At 55.1% G+C, this 23,922-nt stretch overlaps 1 protein-coding gene across 2 annotated transcripts; it reads left to right on the forward strand.

Moving 5' to 3' along the window:
* The first annotated feature begins 821 nt into the window (after positions 1-821).
* ARHGAP33 (Rho GTPase activating protein 33) lies at positions 822-13,907 on the forward strand. Of its 2 annotated transcripts, XM_049786565.1 has the most exons (21): positions 822-933; positions 3,185-3,282; positions 3,363-3,447; positions 3,810-3,890; positions 3,994-4,131; positions 4,513-4,605; positions 5,106-5,228; positions 5,312-5,389; positions 5,474-5,540; positions 5,621-5,680; positions 5,767-5,919; positions 6,011-6,113; positions 6,853-6,997; positions 7,074-7,156; positions 7,241-7,348; positions 9,315-9,460; positions 10,073-10,226; positions 10,307-10,452; positions 10,529-10,603; positions 11,514-12,188; positions 12,275-13,907. In XM_049786565.1, exons 1-21 carry the CDS (start codon positions 928-930, stop codon positions 13,522-13,524), a joined length of 3,867 nt encoding a protein of 1,288 aa, XP_049642522.1. In that variant the 5' UTR covers positions 822-927; the 3' UTR covers positions 13,525-13,907. The 2 variants fall into 2 exon arrangements, with proteins under 2 accessions (XP_049642522.1, XP_049642521.1); XM_049786564.1 differs by lacking the exon at positions 822-933 and having other exon boundaries at positions 2,817-3,282.
* Positions 13,908-23,922: the final 10,015 nt, after the last annotated feature.

The raw sequence follows: 23,922 nt of genomic DNA on the forward strand, positions 1-23,922 counted from the left end.
GGGAGGCACGGTCATGGTCTGGTATTGTGACCTAACATATTTCTAGGAAGGGAGTCAAGTCTGGAGGTCGGCCTGTAACAATCTAGCAAAAGAGACGATGAAACAAACCGTCCAGTGGGTGAGGGCGAGGTCAAGTCCAGAATGCCTGGAGTTAGGTCCATTATCCGCATCTGAGTCAATGAAAGCCACCCCTGGTTTTCTGTGGGCAAGGTCCAAATCAGGTCTGTGGAAGTGCAAATAAAGGATTAAGACTTTGAAAGGCTAACTTGGGGCAATGGAGAAAAGTCCTGAGCGTCCGATTAAAGAACGGAAGAATGGGCTTTAAAACTGGCGGTGGTGCTAGCGGTAAGGCTTGCACGCGCAAGCCTAGAACGGACCTGGGTTCGATCCCCCGGCGTCCCATAGGGTCCCCCCAAGCCAGGAGCGATTTCTGAGCTCCTAGCCCGGAGGAACCCCTGAGCCACCGGGTGTGGCCCAAGAGAACCAAAAAAAAAAAAAAAAAAAACTGGACAGAATGGGGAGGTCCAATTGCTTAAGTCTTAGGAACCAGGGAAGCAGAGCATAAAGGACCGGGGGGCGTGTCCGAGCGCTGAATGACAGCCAATGGCGAGCGGGCCTGGGCGTGGCGCTGTCAAACTTCGGGGGCGGTGCCTCGACTTAGGAACCGCCCTCCTGGGCGAGCCGCCGCCAATGGAAAACCGGAAGGTGGGAGGTGCTTCTGCCTAGGACCAATGAGAAGCCGAGCCGCTTACCTCGAGCCCCGCCCCCTGGAAGCGCGCGCCTGGGCAACGGGAAGCCGTTAGGGGCGGAGCCTGCAGCCGCCCGCGCGCCGCTCGCTCCCTCCCCTTTGTGTCGCCATGGCGGCGGCGGCGAGGACGACGAGTGAGGGGTCGAGCGCGGCCGGCGCCTGAGGAGGGCTACGCGACCATGGTGGTGAGGGGGGCCCCCACGCGGCCGTCGGTCCGTCTGTCCGTCCGTCCGCGTGTCAGTCTGTCTGTCCGCCCGCGGCCCCGCCCCCGGCCCCGCCCGAGCCCCGCGGCCTGCACCGCCCCTCACCCCAAGTTGGGGGGGTCGCTCGGGTCCCCGGCCGGGTCTTGAACCCCCAGTCCCCGCCGGACCCGCCCCTTTCCCTATCCCCCCACTTGCACGCCCCAGGAGAGGATGACAGCGTGGCCCCGAGGACCTGGGCTCGGGAGGAGGGGCTGGAGCAGGGAGCCCCTAGTGGCCCCCAGCTGGATCCCCTAAATTTCAGGGTATCTTCCACCCGCCCCAACCCAGAGCCATCCTCAGGGGCCTCTTCCAGCCTTTTGCCCCCAAACCCACTGCTTGGCCCCCCTCTTCTTCCCTTATAGCCCCTCATTTTGGAGCCCCACCCCCACATGCTCCATCAGCCTCCTTTCTTCTCCTCGACATTACCAGCCACCCCTCCAGCACCCTGAATCCATGCCTCTGAATCCATGCCTCGGGGCCCACCAGCTGCTCCCCTCCTCCTCACTCCATCCAACTCCAAGCCAGCATGCCTCCCACTTGAAGGCTGGGTCCTCTCCATCTTCTCATCCTCCTCCTCCTCCCTCCTTCCTTGGCCTCCCTCTACCACCCAGCACTCCTGCTCATTCATCCATTCATTCCCTCCCTGGCTCGCTGGCTTTACAAGACATTTACTGAGATCTCTGTGCAGACCCCTGCAAGAGACACCAGAGCAAGTCTGAGCCCATCCATCGAGCCCATTCATCCAGCCCATCCAGGATTTCTGCCTGGGCAGGAGGAGGGGCGGATAGGAGGATGCATGAGACCCAAGCATGATGGATTTGGGTTTGCAGGGATGTGGAGGCAGAAATTAGATTCCGGGCTGGGGAATCCCCAGCTGGCCGCTGCTGGTTCCTGTATTTGTCAGATTTTTACCCCCACTGAGCTCTGCAAAGAGACTAGACCCAAGGCTATGAGTCAAGATTGATGTGAGGAGACCTCTGCTTCTGTGTTCAGCTTTGTGCTGGGGTCACGGCCCCAATGCTCCAGGCAAGGTTCTGAACCAGCAAGGGACAAAGATGTCACCCATGACATCTCAGAGCACCCAGGGCAGTATTGGAACTTGGATAGTCCTGAGCCCCAGGATCAATGATCTTCAAGGATTTCTAAAGAGGAACATAGCATTGATTGGAGGGTCTTAATATCCCAGAGGAGGGAACTGAGAGTCAAGACCCTCAAGGGAATGCAGGAGAGTGATCCTGGTGACAGGACAAGGAAGCGTGTGTCACACTGAGGGAACCACCTTTGTAAAGACAGAGACAGAAATGAGAGATAGTGCTTTTGTTGGAATTTTCAAGTGTCGGGAACTCTGAGTAAAGGTAGTGGGAAGATGCAGGTGGCCCAAGAGAGGTGAATAGATTTCAGAAAATCAAGTAGTTCCCTTGAACATTCAGGAAGTTCTTTAACCACAGAAGAGACAGACTGAGGCAGATTCGCGACTTGGGAAAAATCAGTGGTTGCTTGATGTGAAGCGCCTGGCAAGAATGGGGAGCTAGCCGTCATAAAACAGTTTGGGAAGTGGTCTAGAGTGATAGTAAGGTAGGTAGGTGATTGCTTTGAATGTGGCTGAGCCAGGTTCAATCCCCAGTATTCCATATGGTTCCCAGAACTCACCAGGAATGATCTCTGATTGCAAAGCCAGGAGTACATTCGGAGCACTACCTGGTGTAGCTCAAAAACAAAACTAATAAACTGATCAGAGGGGAACTGTGAGTGTTGACACAGGAAGGCAAATGGTGGACAGGACCTCCTGTGAAGAAGACAGTTCTGCAGGTGCTCCAGACAGAGCTGGGGTGGTTGCTTGTGGCTTGTTTGAACCTGTGAAGGATAGATGCTGTCCCTAAGCTACTTCCCTGGCTTCTAAGGAGGATTTTAAACTGGGCAAGATGATGCCAGCATGATCTGTCTCCTTTAGCCCTAGCTCTTGAATCTCCCATTCTAGACCACACACCAAGCAGGCCTATCCTCACTCAGCCCACCCTCCCCACACGCACACACACACACACACACACACACACACACACACACACAAACCACCTACCCTTCACGCTGTGTGGCATGATCTGGGCCTCTGTGCCCAGACTGGCAGATAACAATGCTCCCGTTGTATCTCTGCTCCCATCTCTGGGGGCCTCTGATTCTTCTTTCTGCTCCAAAGGCTCGCAGCACTGACAGCCTGGATGGCCCAGGGGAGGGCTCAGTGCAGCCCCTGCCCCCCACTGGGGGGCCCAGTGTGAAGGGGAAGCCTGGGAAGAGGTGAGAGGTGAGGGCGAGGCTCAGCATAGGTGGGGGGGCCAAGCGCAGGAGCCGCCAGTGATGTGCCACTTGTCCCGCAGGCTCTCTGCTCCACGAGGCCCCTTCCCTCGGCTGGCCGACTGTGCCCATTTCCACTACGAGAACGTTGACTTTGGCCACATCCAGGTATGGGGGCTCAGCATGCAGATGGGATGGTGAGATTCACCCCCAGCAACCTGAAGCAGTGTCAGTCACTTTTCCCTGAAACTTATCTCCGGACTAGCTGCTCCAGCCATCTGTGCAGTCCTTGGGAGAAATTGCTGGTGCATGTCATTCATTTATTCTTTTATCCATTCGCAACTACTCTTCATTAGTTGTACGTTCTGTGCCTGAAGCCTGTCCCTTGACAGAGACATCACCAGGCACTGCCCTTGGGGGTAGTCCCAGAGGGGCGGGGGTGGACAAGACCTGACCCCTTCCTAGGCAGAGTTAACTTGGACAGCTCCAGGCTGAAATAAGAGGTCCTTCTGGTCCTTTTTCCCCCCCAGCTTCTGCTGTCTCCAGAGCGCGAAGGCCTCAGCTTCTCTGGAGAGAATGAGCTGGTGTTTGGGGTGCAGGTGACCTGTCAGGTGAGGCTACTTACCTGCTCAAATGCTGCCCCATGGACTGGACCTCGAGGCCCTCAGCCCACTAGAGGCGAATGGCTCTCTCCCATTTCTCCCTATTGCACAGGGTCGCTCCTGGCCAGTTCTCCGTAGTTATGATGACTTTCGTTCTCTGGATGCCCACCTCCACCGATGCATATTTGACCGGAGGTTTTCCTGCCTTCCAGAGCTTCCCCCACCCCCAGAAGGTGCCAGGGCTGCGCAGGTAATCCACTCATTGTCCCAGGCCCTGCCTTACCTGGGGATGTGTCCTCAGCTTCAGCCGTATGTGAAATCACTGAATGAGGGTAGTTGAACATTTCAGCACAAATGTCCCGTTCTCCCTCCCAGTTCTCTAGAGAAACCTGTGGTGGAGAGGCTGAGAACAGCAGCAGGGTTCTGGAAGTTGCCTTTAGTCTCATCACCACAGGGAGTCTCAGGCACCCTGCTGGAGGTCAGCAAGGCCAGAGCTGTGGGGGTACCGGGGGCACCTTGTTACTGCAAGGGTTGGATTTCAGCACCCAGAGCAAGTTAAGGCATTAAAGGACAGCTGTGTGTTCTTTTTAGGGGTCCCCCACAAGTGTCCTCCCTCCTATCCTCTGCCTAGATGCTGGTTCCACTGCTGCTGCAGTACCTGGAGACGCTGTCAGGACTGGTGGACAGTAACCTCAACTGTGGGCCTGTGCTCACCTGGATGGAGGTAGGTGGGGGGGGGGGCTTCGAGGGGGCAGGAAGGGAGCCAAGAGCCTGTCTGGGAGCGTGTAGGCGAAGGACAGAAATGAGCTGGGACAGAGGCGGCGCTGGCATTTCAGTGTCTGTGTGGGCGCCTGCCGGTGAGGGAAGCAAGTGCGTGCCCGTGTGACAGTGTGCATGTGAGCAGGCATTGGGTTGTGAGACTGAAAGGATTTCAAGGTATATTAGTTAAAAATAAATGGGTTTAGCTGAACTCTGAGCACCTAAAAATGACCTGAAGCAGCTTTTAGAAGGCAAGCATGTTGCATCTGTGGGTGGGTGTGGGTGTGCAAGGATGTGGGACATGTAGGGGAAAGAGAGGAGTGAGGACTGAGGTAGTCAGTGTGGATGCCAGGGGTTCTCAGATGGGGTCCCGGTAGTGGCCTCCATGGACATGGAAGAATCTTCTCCAGCATCTTTATTGTCATCTTCTGATCTCTCCTTGCACGCACTCTCATCCCATCCCAGCTGGACAACCATGGCCGGCGCCTGCTCCTTAGCGAGGAGGCTTCGCTCAATGTCCCGGCTGTGGCTGCGGCCCATGTGGTCAAACGCTACACAGCCCAGGCACCTGACGAGTTGTCTTTCGAGGTGAGGCTGGCAGGGAATAGACCCGTGGGCTGCCCCATTCCCGGCTGCTTCTGACCCTCCTTCCTCACCCCTGCCTTGGTCAGGTGGGGGACATCGTGTCTGTGATTGACATGCCGCCCACAGAGGACCGGAGCTGGTGGCGGGGCAAGCGAGGCTTTCAGGTGACCCAGGTGGAGGGTGGCTGGGAGGACAGGGGTCTCCAGACCAGCTCAGATGGCCGGTTACTGACCCTGCAAACCCCACAGGTTGGTTTCTTCCCCAGCGAGTGTGTAGAACTCTTCACTGAACGGCCAAGCCCGGGCCTCAAAGGGGGTAAGAGCCCTGGGCATGGTGGGGAGGTCCGCTTGCCCTGACTGCTGTCCACTGAGCCTTTGCCACGTTCACCCCCACAGATGCTGACAGTCCCCTCAGTGGTGTCCCAGCTGCCCAGGGCGTATCTGCACTGACCTCAGGTAATAGGAATCAGGGGTCAGGCCCCAGCCCCGATGGTCCCACACTGGTGGCTCCACTGAACTGAGTGACCCACCTCTGCCCACAGCTGTGCCCCGGCCACGTGGAAAGCTGGCTGGCCTGCTCCGAACTTTCATGCGCTCACGTCCATCACGGCAGCGACTGAGGCAACGGGGCATTCTTCGTCAGAGAGTGTTTGGCTGTGACCTCGGGGAGCATCTCAGCAACTCCGGCCAGGATGGTGCGTCCCACCTTCCTGCCCCAACCCCGCCCAGCCCTCCCTCCCAGGCTGCCAACAACTCAGCCTGACACCACTGCTTTCTCCCTTCCAGTGCCCCAGGTGCTTCGCTGCTGCTCTGAGTTCATTGAGGCTCATGGGGTGGTGGATGGAATCTACCGGCTCTCAGGCGTGTCGTCCAACATCCAGAGGCTGCGGTGAGAGCTGCTACCTGCCCTACCTTCCACAGGCTTCACTGAGCAGTCTCTCTAGTCTAGGCCCTGTGCTGAGGACAGTTTTGGGGAGTTAGGAGGGTGCAGAGTGGAACTGGATTTGTGGGAAGCATTATGGAAGACTATCTGGAGGAAGTAACAGTGAGGCCTGAGACAGGAGAGAGGAATTCATATTTATAGCAGAGGGATGAGCTTTTACTTAGCACTCATCACCAGCCAAGTATTAGGAACAGGGACCACAATAATGAGGGTGACAAGCAGAGAAACCCTCCACTAGGACCCCCATGCTGGAGGGGAAACTTGAGGAAGTTTCCTTGTGAGTGTCCGGGGCAGAGGAGAAGAACAGTTGGACCGGGGCCAGCCAAAAGGGGAGCTTGCATTGAAGGATATGAAGGGGAGAGCCTGCAGGTGTCCTGGGAGAGCCTTCAAGGCACAGAAACACACAGGGAGGAAAGAGCTGCAGTTGACATGGAAGGAGTGATGTGGCTGGAGTTTCTAGGGGCTGAGAAGCAGCCAGAGGATCCTGGGATGAACCAAGACCAAGGGCACAGACATAGGGAGAGACGTAGGTGAGTGCCAAAGATGAGGATAATGAGAAACCAGGCATGAGGTCACCTTGAGCAGTGGGACTCCGAGTCCTGCCTCACCAAGGAGAGACCCAGATACTTTGGACTCTGGGCCGGCTCTGCCCGACTCTGCTTCCCTCTTGTTTCTTGGGCCGCAGGCATGAGTTTGACAGTGAGCGGATCCCCCAGCTGTCTGGCCCCGCCTTCCTGCAGGACATCCACAGCGTGTCCTCACTCTGTAAACTCTACTTTCGGGAGTTGCCCAACCCCTTGCTCACCTATCAGCTTTATGGAAAGTTCAGTGTGAGTAAGGGAGCTGGCACAGCAGGTGGGTGCTGGGTGGTCGGCCTGTGCCCAGCATGCCCGTCCTTTATCTTAGGAAGCCATGTCAGTGCCAGGGGAGGAGGAACGCCTGGTGCGGGTCCATGATGTCATCCAGCAGCTGCCCCCGCCGCACTATAGGTAAGCCAGCAGAGGCCAGGAAAGGCTGTGGTAGGTGCCCAAGGAGGCTGAGGCTCAGATGTCTCCATTTATCTCTGCCCCCAGGACCCTTGAGTACCTGCTAAGGCACTTGGCCCGCATGGCAAAACACAGTGCCAACACCAGCATGCATGCCCGCAACCTGGCCATTGTCTGGGCACCCAACTTGTTACGGTAAGCTCAGCAGTTTGTCTCCATTCCCTTAGCCTAGCTACCCCCATCCCAGGGACTCAGGAACTTTGACTCTTGTTCATACTTTCCACGGATCTACCCCTTTCCTCGGCACTGGGACTACTTGAGCAAGTTCTGGGGTTCATATTACAGTGTAAGAATCAGACAGTGACCCTCACCAGGAGACACAGGGTGCTGTCTGATGGTGAGGGGTGCAAGAGAAAGACATGAAGCAGGAAAAGGAGGTGTGCAGTACTGTGACATTTTGAGTTTTTTAGTTTATTTTTGTTTGGGGCCTCAACTAGCAACATTTAGGGCTTCCGCCTGTCCTCAGGGCTTGCTCCAAACAGGCTCGGGGTGCCAGAGATAAAATCTGGTCAGCTGCATGCCCTATACCCCCTGTACCACACCAAACCCTGGCTGCATTTTGGCCTTTGTAGATAGAGTGCAAGGGAAAATGGGATAGCAGGTTTGAAGATGATCCAGCAGGCATGCAACCTACACTCACAGCCCTTTTATTTGTTTTTTGTTTGTTTGGGGGCCATACCCAGCAATGTGTAGGGATTATTCCTGGCTTTGTACTCAGGAATCACCCCTGGTGGTGCTCAGGAGACCATACGGAATGCCAGGGATTGAACCTAGTTTGGTAGATTGTAAAGCAAGCATGCTACTTACTGTACTATCTGGCCTCTCTGCTCACATTCTTCTGGGGTAATAAAATCTCTGATATATCAGATAGTAGTACATGAACTCCGGAGGCAAAGAAAGACCTGGAGAGAAATGGGGGTTTATAATCTTGTTTTGGCTTTTGGGCCACTCTTGGTTGTGCTCAGGGCTTATTCCTTCCTCTGTGCTTAAAGATCACTCCTAGCGGGAACTGGGAACCAGATGGGGTGCCAGGGATCAAACCCCCGGGTAAGCTACATGAAATGCATGAAATGCAAACACTTGCTGTCCTACCACTCCAGCTCTTTGGATTTACAATTTTAATTAAGGTGACTGAGAGTTTAGGATGAGACTCAATGGGAAAGCACCTACCCGCCTTTCATTTGTGAGGCCCTAGGTTTGCTCCCAGAACCTCCAAAATTAAATATACATATAAAATAAAAAAGGTAGGTGGCATAGAGTCCATTGCAAAAGTAATATTTTGGTAAAGAGTTGGGGTGGGCTCCTATGATTCTCGGGGAGGAACAAGTCAGTGAGAAAACAGTGAATGCAAAGGGCCAGGGGCTATGTCAGCATCATGTCACATAGGGGAGAAGCCACAGGGATCCTGCGTGGCTGGAGCTGAGGGAGGAATGGAGGGTTTGGAGAGGAGGTGATGGCCCAGAGGTAATAAGGGGCCCCCAAAGAGCTGTGCCATATGGGCGGGTGGCTATGGCGAGGACTTTGACTTCCACCAGCGCCTCAGCTGCTGAGCCAACAGAACCTGAACCTCTCTCAAGCTGTATGAGGAACCCAGATGGGGCAGTCAAATCAGCATGGTGCAGTTTCAGTTCTGGAATGATTTTGTGGGGGGTGACAGATAGATTAGAGTTAGGCATGCAGGATAGTGGCATCCAGTCATTTTTTTTTTTTTTTTTTTTTTTTTTTTTGGTTTTTGGGCCACACCCGTTTAACGCTCAGGGGTTACTCCTGGCTAAGCGCTCAGAAATCGCCCCTGGCTTGGGGGGACCATATGGGACGCCGGGGGATCGAACCGCGGTCCTTCCTTGGCTAGCGCTTGCAAGGCAGACACCTTACCTCCAGCGCCACCTACCCGGCCCCAGTGGCATCCAGTCATTTGCCCTGAATCCCTAGAATAGCAAGGACATGAGGAGTGACAGCTGACTCAGGAGAGGCTGGGGACCCAGTTCCAGCTGTGATGGGATTGACAAGTCAGAGTTGTTGCATCACTCCCACTGTCCCCCAGTGGCCTAGCAGAATCCCCATTCATTTGACACAGAGCACCTTCCCCCCCCCCCCCCAGGTCTATGGAGCTGGAGTCCGTGGGGTTGGGCGGCGCTGCTGCCTTCCGGGAGGTGCGGGTGCAGTCGGTTGTGGTAGAATTCCTGCTCACACATGTGGATGTCCTGTTCAGCGACACCTTCGCCTCGGCTGGCCTGGACCCTGCAGGTAAACCCGGCCCAGCCCTGACTCCTAACTAGGGCCCCTGTTGCTGTGGGAGGGCAGGGGGGCTCTCGGCTCTATCCTCACCCCACTGAGGCTGGACCTCCCTCCCGGCCCCTTGAGGACCCCGCCCCGGCCTCTCCCTGCCCCCCCACTTCTCATTTCAGCTCCTACGCTCAGGATTCCCACTTCTTGGCCCGGACATCGTTCTTCCTTCACCCTTTGTAGCTCCTGGGGCCTCTTGGGGCTGTGGGTCCACCTGGGAGGAGGTGGGAGGCCCCCAGACCTGGTCCCTCCCCAACCCCCCCCAGAATCCCCACCCTGCCCCGGACCCCAGCCCAGTCAGGATTCAGCTCGTCGGAGGGGCCCCGGGCCTGAGGTAACAAGCCAGAACCGCTGCCCTCGCTGGCTGCCGGGAGCTGCCTCCATCAGCTCGTTCTGCCTCACTCCTACCTCACCTGCCTGCTGCCCACCCGTTCCCGCCTGATCCACCTTGGCCCTGCCTTGCCAGCCCGGGTGGGCACGCTGTCGGGCCGGGGCTTGGGCTGTCCAGCTTGGCTTTGCCTGTGGACTCGAATGGCTCCTTGGGCTGACCAGTGTCTCTCTCCAACTCTCCAGGCCGCTGCCTCCTCCCCAGGCCCAAGTCCCTTGCGGGCAGCAGCCAGTCCACCCGCCTGCTGACGCTGGAAGAAGCACAGGCGCGCACCCAGGGCCGGCTGGGGACACCCACGGAACCCATCGCTTCCAAAGCCCCAGCTTCACCTGCCCAAAGGTAAGGGGTTCCAGAGGTAGGGGGCCCTCCTGAAGGCTCCCCCAGTTCCTTACGCAATCTGTCTCCCCTTTGGACTCTAGGAGGAAGGGGGAGAGAGGTGAGAAGCCTCGGAAGCCTGGAGGCAGCAGCTGGAAGACCTTCTTTGCCCTGGGCCGGGGCCCCAGCATCCCCCGGAAGAAGCCTCTGCCCTGGCTGGGGGGCACTCGCACCCCAGCGCAGCCTTCAGGTCAGAGGCTGGGTAGTTGGGGGTGGGCAGGAGGCAGTGGAATGTGCCCATGACTCCCCTCTCCATCTTCTTACAGGCAGTCGCCCTGACACAGTCACGCTGCGTTCTGCCAAGAGTGAGGAGTCGCTGTCATCGCAAGCCAGCGGGGCTGGTGAGTGGGGCTCGGCGGGCTTGTTGGAATGAGATTGATGGGTGTGAGGTTCAGTGCGGGAGAGAAAGCGTCTTCTCTGGCAGATGCTGCGCCAAGATCAGCAATACATTGGGGCTCGTGGGATATTGTTCTTGTGTTTTTTCACTTTTCTTAGAAAATATTTGTAAACAATATAAAGAGCATCTGGGAGCCCACTGGGCAGAACTCAGCCACTCACCCCTCTCCCACCTGTACTGCCCATCCCTACCCCAGGCTCCTCTGGATGTGGGGCAGTCACTCCTTATCCGTGCATGCATTCTGCACACTGCTATTCCTGTGAAACTCCCAGGAGGCCCCATCAGCACTGGGGTGGGCCTTTCTGCCTCCAACCTCCCCAAGCTGGGTGGTGGCGATGCCCATTCCCTCCTACCCTACTGGCTTACCCAGCACAGTGTCATGTCCCCTCCCCTCAGACATTTCCATCCTCAGAGCAGGGGTTTTGCCGACTGCTAGCTTCACGCTCCACACTACAGGACCAGGACAATGTGTGGGGTGTGGAAAGGGTGGCCCACAGTCAAATAACCCAGGTGTGGTTCTCACCAGCAGGCTCCTGGCTCTGCACTCAGAGATCTCTCCCTGGGGGTTGAAGGGCACACACCTGCTAGAACCCAGGGCCGAGTGCAGGGGCAGGGAAGTTTCTTCTTTGCTGTGCCATGTCCCATCTAATTGCATTCCTGCTTGTCTGCACTGGCCCTCTTCTGGCCTTTACATCCAATTTCCTTCATCCTCTGAGCGTCTGAATGCTAAATTGAATCTAAAGTGTTCCAGGAGGAACTGCCCCTTCCTTCACAGTCCCCCACCACTGAAGAGTGCCAGGTACTCATGGGTGTCTGGGTGTGTGGTTCACCCCAATTCCTGTCTACCATTCCAGGCCTCCAGAGGCTGCACAGGCTCCGGCGGCCACACTCCAGCAGCGATGCGTTCCCGGTGGGCCCTGCACCAGCAGGCTCCTGTGAGAGTCTGTCTTCCTCTTCCTCTTCCTCCGAGTCCTCCTCCTCGTCATCCGGGTCCTCCTCTGAGTCCTCAGCAGCTGGGCTGGGGGCGCTCTCTGGTTCTCCCCCGCACCGTACTTCTGCCTGGTTGGATGATGGTGATGAGCTGGACTTCAGCCCGCCTCGCTGCCTGGAGGGGCTCCGGGGCCTTGACTTTGACCCCCTTACCTTCCGCTGCAGCAGCCCCACTCCCGGTGACCCTGCACCTCCAGCCAGTCCAGCTCCCCCTGCTTCTGCCTCTGCCTTCCCACCCAGGGCGACCCCCAAGACCCTCTCCCCCCGAGGCCCCACCAGTCCTGCCTCTCCAACAGCCCTGGACATCTCAGAGCCCCTGGCTGTCTCAGTGCCACCTGCCGTCCTGGAGCTGCTGGGAGCAGGGGGCACACCTGCCTCAGTCACCCCAACACCAGCCCTCAGCTCCAGCCCCAACCTGCGCCCTCATCTCATCCCCCTGCTGCTGCGAGGTGCAGAAGCACAGTTGAGTGACAACTGCCAACAGGAGATCAGCAGCAAGCTGGCACTGCCAGGCCCCCGGGGTGTACAAGGCCAGCCCAGTGAGTGAACCTTGCCTAGCCAGCATTCCTCCCGGCCCTGGTGGCATCCACAGCCTGGCTAACCTCCTTCCCCTCCTTTCCTGCAGGTCCCAGGATGGACTCCCCACGACTGGCCCCTCCACTCTCCCTCCTGAGGCCTGGGGGAGCCCCGCCCCCACCCCCCAAGAACCCAGCACGCCTCATGGCCCTGGCCCTAGCTGAGCGGGCTCAGCAGGTGGCCCAGAGACAGAGCCGACAGGAGCACAGGAGCACCCCATCTGCCTCCCGCTCCCCTTTCCGCCGCTCACTGTCCTTGGAGGTGGGCAGTGAGTCCCCAGAGACCCCAGGGAGTGGGCTCCCCTCCAACTCCCTAGCCCACTCTGGTGCCTGGGCTCCGGGCCCCCTACCCTCCCTCCCAAGGCAGCAAAGTGATGGGAGTCTGGTGAGGAGCCAGAGGCCCCCAGGCACCTCCAGGAGGGGGCTCAGAAGCACTGCCCAGGCCAGTGCCCCGCTTAGGGGAGATGGGAGCAGAGAGGCCCCCGAGACAGCAGCCCAATTCCCTTGTCCTGTCCCCTCACAGCTCCCTGCGCCCAGCTTTTCAGCCCCCCGGGAGTGCTTGCCACCCTTCCTGGGGGTCCCTAAGTCTGGCTTCTATTCCCTGGGCTCCCCATCCTTCCAGCCCAGCTCCCCAGCCCCGGTCTGGAGGACCCCTCAGGGCCCAACAGCACTGGATAGAGGAGAGAACCTGTACTATGAGATTGAGGCGGGTGAGGGGTCTCCCTACTCTGGTCCCCCCCGATCCTGGAGTCCCTTTCGCTCTGTGCCCCCCGATCGGCTCAATGCCTCCTATGGCATGCTTGGCCAGTCACCTCCACTCCATAGCTCCCCCGACTTCCTGCTCAGCTACCCCCCGCCCCCTTCCTGCTTTCCCCATGACCACATGGTCTACTTGGCCCCCCAGCAATCTGTGCGGCGACCCCCGCGGCCCGAGCCCCTCTATGTCAACCTGGCCCTTGGGCCCAGGGGCCCCTCACCTGCTTCTTCCTGCTCTTCTTCCTCTCCTCCTGCCCACCCCCGAAGCCGTTCAGATCCAGGGCCCCCAGCCCCCCGCCTCCCTCAGAAGCAGCGGTCCCCCTGGGGTCCTCATACCCCTCACAGGGTACCTGGGCCCTGGGGCCCTTCTGAACCTCTCCTGCTCCGTAGGGCAGCCCCACCACCCTATGGCAGAGGGAGTGAGCACCACCGAGGCTCCTTGTACAGAAATGGGCCAGGAAGGGAGGGGGCTGGTCCCCCACCTCCCTACCCTACTCCCAATTGGTCCCTCCGCTCCGAGGGCCAGACCCGCAGCTACTGCTGAGCCCAAGGTGGCTCAGCCCCCCGAGTCCCTCCCTGCTGTGGCCCCACCCTCTCCTGGTTCATATTTTCTTGAGCTCTGGACCCCTATCCCGGTTTCTAACTTTGTAACTTGCTTCTGATACTGCCCCCTAACCTGTTCCCACAGCCGCCCTCCTCCCTGCCCCTCCACCCTGGGGCTCACGCCCAAATCTGAGGGCCAGGATGACACTCCATCCTCCCTCTCCCTCTCCCAAGAGCCCCAGGCACGTGCATGGGCGTGGGGGGACGCTTTTGCTCCCCTGCCCCTACCCCCACTAACCATCTGACAAAATTAATAAAAAGTGACAAGGTGGCTGCTAGCGTTGTGCTGGGCCAGGCTTCACGAATAAAGGCACAGACAGACATGAGCTGCTTCTCCTTTCTTTACTCAGTGCAATAGGCCCTAGATAGGCTGGGGGCCACACTGTAGAGGGGACCATGGGCTTCCAAGATGTCATCTCAGGGGTGCATAACCTGTTGTCAGGCTCAGTAAGAATCTCCTTGAGCAGATCCATTCTAGGGAGCAATAGGGTCTGAAGAGAGGGAGCACCCCATTTCTCACCTCTGCAGGCTGAAGAAATACCCTGTGATGGCTCAGTGCCAGGCCCCTGCCTGAGAAAAGGCCAAGGCTGACCCCCAGGCCTCCATGACTGGAAATCGAGATGGGCCTAGGACAGTGCCCCCCTGCCTTGGCATCATTCCCTCATGGCCATAGCACTCCTACACTGCAGGGCATCTTGGCAGAGAACTTTTTCTCGCAGTCCCTGGGCCCAGGCCCTATAGGGCTAAGTGGTGGTTAGGGTTAGGGTCAGTGATGTTTGGAGGCTCTTGGGAGTCTGGTCAGAGGAGAAGCAGTCAGAGAAATAGAGGCCAACTAAGAAAGTGTCTCAGCGGTGGTGGTGGTGCCCAGGATCCTGGATGCAGCCATATTGGCGGGTATAGGCTGACCCGTGGAGGCACTGCTGCCCAGTGCCAGGAGCGCAGCTCTGTACTCTCAGGTTGCCAGGGTCTGCAGAGGACAGAACTTCCCTAGGACCCATAAGAAACCCTTCTCTGATTCTGACCTGTGATGCAGAATACCAGGCACAATCAGGGGGCACAGACTAGGGTAGTGTTGGCTCCAGGATCTATGTCATAGAATAGTCTCTAGGAAACCAGAACACACCGGAAATGGAGATGAGCTGGGAGATTGGAAGAACCTCTTGACCACTGCCACCATCTTGCCCTCTAACCTGCTGGGGACAGTGGAGGCCAGTCTGCTCAGCTCAGAAACTGAGTCCTATGGATAGGAGGCTGGGCGAGAAGAGGGTTTGTCCTGTCCACCCTTGTTCTTACCTGAGCCATGGCTGCCCACAGCAGGTAGCAGGTGCTTTGCAGTTTGCCCTGGTGGTCAGCAGGCCCCAGCCCCTTTAGAACAAGGGCCCAGTAAGGAGTGAATACGGACACAGCTCTCATCTGCCTCCAGTTTTGCTGTCATCTTAAGGCCAGCTAACCTTTTATTTTTATTTATTTATTTTGGTTTTGGGGTCACGCCTGGCAGTGCTCAGGGGTTACTACTGGCTCTATGCTCAGAAATCACTCCTGGCAGGCTCAAGGGACCACATGGGATGCTGGGATTCAAACCACCGTCTTTTTGCATGCAAGGCAAACACCTTACCTCCATGCTATCTCTCCAGTCCCACCTTTTTTTTTTTTTTTTTTTTTTTTTTTTTGGTTTTTGGGTCACACCTGGCAGCGCTTAGGAGTTACTCCTAGCTCTATGCTCAGAAATCGCCCCTGGCAGGCACAGGGGACCATATGGGATGTGGGATGCTGGGATTTTGAACCACCATCCTTCTGCATGAAAGGCAAACACCTTACTTCCATGCTATCTTTCCGGCCCCACCTTTTTGTTTTTGTTTTTGTTTTTGGGCCACACCCGGCGGTGCTCAGGGGTTACTCCTGGCTGTCTGCTCAGAAATAGCTCCTGGCAGGCTTGGAGGATCATATGGGACACCGGGATTTGAACCAACCACCTTTGGTCCTGGATTGGCTGCTTGCAAGGCAAACACCGCTGTGCTATCTCTCCAGGCACCCCACCTTTTTTTAAACTTTATTTTTATTGATTCATTTATTGGTTATTGAGCCACACCCAACAGTGCTCGGAGGTTACTCTTGGCTCTGCACTCAGAAATCCCCTCTGGCAGGCTGGGGGACCATATGGGATGCTGGGAATCCAACTGGGTCCCTCCCAGTTCATGCAAGGCAAATGCCCTACTGCTGTGCTATCTCTCTAGCCCCAGGCAGCTCACCTTGAAGCAGGATTGGGGAGTGGATTGGTGAGGGATCCCAAGGAGGTTGGGTTTGGGCTGTCACTGACCTAAAGACCTGGCCCAGGATACACAGACCTGCAGAGGGCAGGTGGTGGCAGGCACATCCCTAAGCATGAGCTCAAGTGGCAGCCATGGATAGTCTGGAAGGCAGCAGCAGCGCAGACCCAGGTCTCCCCAAGGTTAATCCAGTAGTGACCTGTAGCCTGTGGCAGCAAAGGGGTCTGGTGAGTCAGCAGCTGCTGGGGATGATGTAGGGCATGGGAGGGTTCAGGTAAAGCTACTATACCTGGGCTGCAGCCAGTGCTGGTGCAGTGGACACTCATACTTTCGGCAGCTACACCGTATGAGAGCCATGGGTAAAAACCCCACATGCCAGGAGCTCAGTTGCCTGGGTTCAAAGAGCAGGTACATCTTGAGAGGGACGCCAGGGGTTCAGGGCCATCAGCAGCAATAGGTTGGGGTAGTGCAAGAAGCACATAAAGTCACCATATGCAGCTTCAGATGTGAGAGCTGGCACCCAGAGGTCCTGCCCAGGGTGACCTACTGCCTTTCTCCAACCTCCATGGCACAGCACAGAACTGTGCGCCCACTTCCCAGGGATGATGCTGGCAGATTCCATTAGGAGGGGCCACTGCTCCCCACCCTGTCCAGCTGGAGGACAGGCAGACACTGACCTGGGTGAGATGGGTGTGTGGGTATCTGCTGTGCTGTCCCGTGAGTGAGAGGCTCTCATTGACCATGAGTGTGAGGGAGATATTCTCAAATGTATCACCGACTTCCCTGCACTGGCAGCAGCTTCTCGGAGTTTCTAAGGGGTTCACCCATCCCCAGTCACAGGGGCCACAGCTGCTCAGCTAGCATGATGGTGAAGGAATACAATGAGGCAAAAAGAGAGTCAGGGTGTTTCCTAATCTCCCACCTGTTCTCCTTACCCTCAGTCCTTCTTGCCCTCTGCATCACAGGGGATACTTGTGGGAGGACCAAAGGAGTTTGGGGGTCTGTCCTCTGCCGGCCCTGGGGACCTGAAAGTGCAGAGCTGCATCCCCAATACTGGCCAAACTCTAAGGTTGGAATCGAGGGGGATCTCCAAACCCACTCTGGCCTTAATATTTGGGGAATGGCAGCACAAGATGGCTTCAGGTAGTTGATGGTGGGGCCAGTGTGCTTTGGGGTATTACCTGTCAGCCTGCAGCAGTCACTTCCAGGCTGGGCTGGGAGCAGGCCAGGCCTGCCATAGGCCCAGAACTAGTGGGTGCCATGGACCCATGCACCAGCCCAATAAGTAGGTATGGCAGGGCTATAACAGCTCCAGCTTGGATGGGGTCCCTAAAGGTAGGTGGGGTGACTGGGTAACTGCTGAGGTCCACTTGGCCCTGCCCTGCTTGGGTCAGTCCAAGGCAGTGGCCCTGCTATCCTGCAGCTGCTCATGACACCACCCCACACCACCCCCCTGCCATCAGCAGTGGCTGCTTGCACCAGGGTGCTGCTGTCCAGACAGACAGTGACTGAAGGAGGAGAGAAGAAGAAAGAGATGACAGGTAATGGGGGGAAGATCTGAAAACTGACACCATGGGTCCTGGTGACTCAGAGGGTGCCAGGAGAGCACTGGGCAGGGTGGGTCCCAAGATATAGGCATGTGTTTGGGGATAGAAAGGGGTCAGGTGGAAGAAGGTCCTGGAGGGGGCAGGATTCAGGCATGAATTCTGGCCACTCACTGGCTGGGGTTGGCACCAGAGGCCAGTGGTGCCACACGGCCAAGAGGAGAGACCCGTCTGCCTGGCTGAGTTCCCACTGTCCACCTGGGCAACTGAGGGGCATTGAGGCTCAGAGCTTTCCCTGCCCCCCCCATTCTAGTGTTCATAGGCCCCCTGGACTGGGCAAGCCTTTACTGCAGTTCTCATTGCTTTGTCTCGAGCCCACCTTCCAGTAGCTGGGGACAGCTGCGGGCATCTGCCTGCTGTGCAGGTAACTCAGCAGAAACAGGACAGTACTGGAGAGAGCAGGGTGGGATGGAACAGAGCATGGTTCATGCTTCTCAGCCTGAAGCACAGCTCCTTCCAATGCCCCATCTAAAAGAGAAATGTGAATCCCTAGCCAAGACTAGAAAAAAATCATCTAAGAAAATTGAAACAGAAACTCGTGTGTGTGTGTGTGTGTGTGTGTGTGTGTGTGTGTGTGTGTGTGTGTGTGTGTGTGTGTAAGATTTGGGCCACACCAGCAGAGCTCAGGGCTTATTTCTGGCTCTGTACTCAAGGATCACTCCTGGTAGACTCAGGTGGTCATATGGGATGCCAGGGGTCAAACCCAGGTCAGCTATGTTGCAGGGCAAACACCCTCACATTGTGCTATCACTCCAGCCCCTGAGATAGAAACTTTGATTTGATAAAATTAAAAAAAAAAAAAAAAAACAGGGCCCGGAGAGATAGCACAGCGGCGTTTGCCTTGCAAGCAGCCGATCCAGGACCAAAGGTGGTTGGTTCGAATCCCGGTGTCCCATATGGTCCCCCATGCCTGCCAGGAGCTATTTTCTGAGCAGACAGCCAGGAGTAACCTCTGAGCAATGCCGGGTGTGGCCCAAAAACCAAAGAAAAACAAAAACAAAAAAAAATTAAAAAAAAAAACAAAACCCAGGGGCACAGCGGTGGGTCATTTGCCTTGCACGGGGCCAACCCGGGACGGACCCATGTTCGATCCCCGGCATCCCATATAGTCCCCCGAGCATGCCAGGAGCAATTTCTGAGCACAGAGCCAAGAGTAACCCCTGAGCGCTGTCGGGTATGGCACCCCCTCCAAAAAAAATAAGTAAAACAAGACTCTTCTAGCAAAAAGACTTTCCTACTCTGTCTCTTTTCTCCACCAGCCCACACTACCTCATTCCACCCCACACACCTAGAAAATCAAAGCCAAAAGAGAAACAACCATCAACAACACAGTCTAGGAGCAGGGCCACCTCTGTAGGGGAGGGGGACTATAGCAGTGGAGAGGGTGTTTGCCTTGCATGAGTTCAATCTCTCAATCCTGAGATCCCATGTGGTCCACTAATGCCACCAGGAGTGATTCCTGAGTTCAGAGCCAGGAATTACCACTGTGTACCACTAGGTGTGCCCTCCTCCAAAAAAAAAAAAAAGATTGAAGCCCCAGACTAATGTCCCTATCTGCAGATATCAAAAACGGTGAAGACTACAGAAGCACAACTATTGAGCATATTCAGAAGGGGATAGGTTATTTAATTAATATATAAAAATCAATCATAAAAATTGTGAATTGGTCAGGTTCCTGCCTGCACCTCGTTATCCCATACACGAAGCAAAATCCGACAAGTGCCTGTGTCTCACAGCTTAGACACATTGCCTTGTGGCATCCTTCCAGTGCTTCTGATTCTCTAATTTTTTTTGGGGGGGTTACATCCGGTGGCAGCGCTCGGGGGTTACTCCTGGCTCTGAGCTCAGAAATCACTTCTGGCAGGCTTGGGGGACCATATGGGATACTGAGATTTGAACCACTGTCCGTCCTTCTGTATGCAAGGCATAAGCCCTACCTCCATGCTATCTCTCCGGCCCCTGCCACTTCTGTCTTTCTAAAGGATTCCTGCCCCAGCTTTCTGCATGGTGATGAGAGGGGAATATCATGAGTGACAAGGATATGGTAGACCCACTTATCCTCATCACTCTTAAATTCCTGTAACATATGGTTTGTGTGTGTGTGTGTGTGTGTGTGTGTTGCCAGACACCATACCCAGTAAGAAACCAAACCCTGGGCCCGGAGAGATAGCACAGCGGCATTTGCCTTGCAAACAGCCGATCCAGGACCAAAGGTGGTTGGTTCAAATCCCGGTGTCCCATATGGTCCCCCGTGCCTGCCAGGAGCTATTTCTGAGCAGACAGCCAGGAGTAACCCCTGAGCACTGCCGGGTGTGGCCCAAAAACAAAAAAAAAAAAAAGAAACCAAACCCTCACACATGTAAGGCAAGCTCATTTGCTGAGCTGTAAATTCAGTCCCTTTATAATTTCACTCATGACCTACAAAATTATGTTCAACTTAAATCCCATTACAGAAAAGCCTAGAAAACAAGTGTGGAGGGGCCACCTTATCTCACACCCACCATCCTACTCATTGGCCTGCTCTTTGAAGGGCAGCTTCAGTAGGAGCCAGGGGAGGAGGCCCCAGCCTGGAGTCCTCCACATGCAGGCGGCCCTCCTGCCCTTCTGGATCCTGGATCCCAGCTCCACTGGGAAACACGAGGGCCAGGAGGACATTAATGGGCTCCAGACTCAGCCAGCTGCTGGGTAGGGGGTCTTGTGGGAGATGATGAAAAGAGGATGATGAAAAGGAACTTTGGGGGCAAAAAAAAAAAACCAAAACAAATAGCTGTGTAGGAGATAGGGGGCAGTCTGAGAAAGGAAGGAAATTCTGATCTTGTGGGAGACACTCACATAAGAAAGGATGACTTGGGAAACACCTCTATGTAGTAAAAGCTCAGTGCCCTAAAAGAGTGGAAGGGTGAATGGAGGTGGAAATAAAATGGAGAGTTCTCCATCTGGGGAGCCTGTATAAACACCAGAAGGACAACATTTGGACCCAGGGTAAAGTCAGGGCACTTAAGAAGAGGGTCTAAAGACTCCCAGTGGGCTGGAGGGAAGCAGGCTGAAGGTTCGGCTCTGAGAGGTCTGAGCTATGGGACTTCAAGTGGAGTACTGGGAAGAGGCTTCCCTGGGGAAAGAGGTCTGAGGTGGGCCAGGGCTGTGCAGAACAGGAAGGAAGAAGACCAGACACTTGTGAATGGGTCTGAGGGTTGGGGTGCCCTGGACTGAAGTGTCAGTGTTGGGTTGGGGCTATTGGTTAGGGACAAAGGGGCCTGAGAGATAACACAGTGGTAGGACGTTTGCCTTGCACGCAGCCGATCCAGGACAGACAGTGGATTGATTCCTGAAGAGTCACAGGGTGTGGCCCCCCAAGAAAGAAAGAAAGAAAGAAAGAAAGAAAGACAGACAGATAGAAAGAAATAAAGAAAGAAATAAAGAGAAAGAAAGAGAGAAAGAAGGAGAGAAAGAGAAAGAGAAAGGAAGGAAGGAAGGGAAAGAAAGAAAGAAAGAGAAAGAAAGAAAGAAAGAAGAAAGAAGAAAGAAAGAAAGAAAGAGAGAGAGAAAGAAAGAAAGAAAGAAAGAAAGAGAAAGAAAGAAAGAAAGAAAGAAAGAAAGAAAGAAGAAAGAAAGAAAAAAAAAAAAAAAGAAAGAAAGGAAGGAAGGAAGGAAGGGAAAGAAAGAAAGAAAGAAAGAAAGAAAGAAAGAAAGAAAGAAAGGAAGAAAGGAAGGAAGGAAGGAAGGAAGATGGACGGAAGATGGAAGGAAGGAAGAAGAAAAGAAAGAGAGGGAAGGAAGAGAAAAAGAGAAGAAAGGGAGAAAGATAAAGGGAGGGAGGGAAGGAAGGAAGGAAGGAAGAAAGAAAGAAAGAAAGAAAGAAAGAAAGAAAGGAAGGAAGGAAGGAAGGAAGGAAGGAAGGAAGATGGACGGAAGATGGAAGGAAGAAAGAAGAAAAGAAAGAGAAAGAGAGGGAAGGAAGAGAAAAAGAGAAGAAAGAGAGAAAGATAAAGGGAGGGAGGGAAGGAAGGAAGAAAGAAAGAAAGAAAGAAAGAAAGAAAGAAAGAAAGGAAGAAGAGAAAGAAAGAAAGAAAGAAGAAAAGAAAGAAAAGAAGAAAGAAAGAAAGAAGAAAGAAAGAAGAAAAAGAAAGAAAGAAAGAAAGAAAGAAGAGAAAGAAAGAAAGAAGGAAGGAAGGAGGAAGGAAGGAAGGAAGAAGGAAGGAAGGAAGGAAGGAAGATGGACGGAAGATGGAAGGAAGAAAGAAGAAAAGAAAGAGAAAGAGAGGGAAGGAAGAGAAAAAGAGAAGAAAGGGAGAAAGAGATAAAGGGAGGGAAGGAAGGAAGGAAGGAAGGAAGGAAGGAAGGAAGGAAGGAAGGAAGGAATCAGAAAAGGGTCCTGTGCAGACCCTCAGCCAGATCTGATGACGGGATGGGTGTGAGGGCTATGGAAATGATGGGGGGTAAGGGAGGACTTTTGTGGGGGAGTGCTGAGGTAGGATTCGTGGGATGGGAGAGGATCTGAGAAGATCCAGTGGCTTTCAGGAGGTCTAGAGCCCAGACAGTCCTGGCAGTTCTACACCAACCTTTGGGATCCAACAGTGATGCTCACGTGATTGTCACGTGACCGGGCAGCTTTCAGCTGGAGTTCAAGGCACATGTGCAGTAACAGCAAAGGCCTTCTGCACCATATTGTGGCTCCAACCCCCTGCACTGGGTCCCTAGAACCCAGAGGTGATGGAGGTGTGCTCCAGCTTCCCCACCTGAGATCCTCTCTTCCCTCTCTTCTCTTCCCTGTTCTCCCTCCCACTCTTCCTCTCTCTTTCCCTCTCTCTTCTCTCTTCTCTCTCTCCCTCTCTTTCTCTCTCTCTCTCCTCCTATATTTTCATGCAACATTCACCTACCAGCCAGCTTTCAGGCCAACCATTTCTCCATGTCCTTCTTTGTCCCTGTCCTATCACCCCTCTATTCTAAGCCAGGAACATCACAGTGTCACCTCCCTCTGGTGTCCTCTAGACCCTCACACTAATGGGGTGGGGCCTGCCCCTGACTTCATTTTAACCACAGTGGTGTGTTCACTCCCCCCCCCCCAGTTTTTTCAAGAACTTTTCCCACTCAATGCATCCTCCTCATGGCTCAGGCCCTCATATTACTTTCTACTTCTCCTCCCTGCACCACAAGCTCATGGCACCCTTTCTTTGCCTCAGTTTCTCCTAAGCTCCAGTTCCTCTTCCCACGCTGTCAGCTGGGGCATCTTTTAAAGTTTCATCAGACTAAGCACCAGTTCATAACCTTCCAGGCCCTCCAGAGGACAGAGTCCAAGGCATCCTAGATTGCGGATAATTCACAATGCTGAAGCACATGCTTTGAATGCAGGAAACGAGGTTCCTTCACCGTACCAGGATGCAGCCCCAAGAACTGCATGGGGTGTGGGCCCCTTTGACAAAAGCCAACAGCATCTGGGCCTGCCCCCCCATTCTTTCCATCCTTGTTGCTTCCATCTCCCAGCCCCACAGGATGTTGTCTTTGAGGATTCATCTCATTGGCCAGTGGTTGGTCTTTTTCTGTTCTGCTTTTGAGCCACACTAGGCAATGCTCAGGGGTTACTCCTGGCTCTGCTCAGAGATCATTCCTGGCAGTGCTCAGGGGACCATATGAGATGCTGGGGATCAAACCCAGGTTGGTCCTCATGCAATGCAGGGTAAGGGCTCTACCAGCTGTGTTATTGCTCTGGCCCCTTGGCCAGTTATTCTTGACTTCCAGCCTCTCTTGTATCCCACAGCCTTCAGGCTTTCCACAACATCACTCTGGTCCTCTGCCTGTACTTCCTCATCCTGGCCCTAAGCACTCTGTGTAGCCACCATCTGTGCTTGAATCTGGTCACCATGGTGGACTCAGAGCCCTATGGCAGAGACCTGTTTCTTTTTTTGGTTTTTGGGCCACACCCGGCAGTGCTCAGGGGTTACTCCTGGCTGTCTGCTCAGAAATAGCTCCTGGCAGGCACGGGGGACCATATGGGACACCGGGATTCGAACCAACCATCTTTGGTCCTGGATCGGCTGCTTGCAAGGCAAATGCCGCTGTGCTATCTCTCCGGGCCCAGAGACGTGTTTCTGTCACTATCCTGTCTTTGGTTTTGTTCCCCTCAAAGCCTAGCTCAGAAGGGGCCCCAGTAGGGTCAGAGTGAGATGTTCTAGCATCTTAGGTTCGATGCTTAGCATCCCAGATGATTGCCCAGGCACCACCAGGAGTGATCCCTGAGCAACACTGGGTGTGGCCCTCCCAAAAGAAGAAATTATAGGGGCCGGGTAGGTGGCGCTGGAGGTAAGGTGTCTGCCTTGCAAGCGCTAGCCAAGGAAGGACCGAGGTTCGATCCCCTGGCGTCCCATATGGTCCCCCCAAGCCAGGGGCAATTTCTGAGCACATAGCCAGGAGTAACCCCTGAGCATCAAACGGGTGTGGCCCAAAAACCAAAAAAAAAAAAAAAAGAAAAGA

Source organism: Suncus etruscus, chromosome 14 (genome assembly GCF_024139225.1).
Source record: "Suncus etruscus isolate mSunEtr1 chromosome 14, mSunEtr1.pri.cur, whole genome shotgun sequence".
In the NCBI taxonomy this organism is placed as follows: domain Eukaryota; kingdom Metazoa; phylum Chordata; class Mammalia; order Eulipotyphla; family Soricidae; genus Suncus; species Suncus etruscus.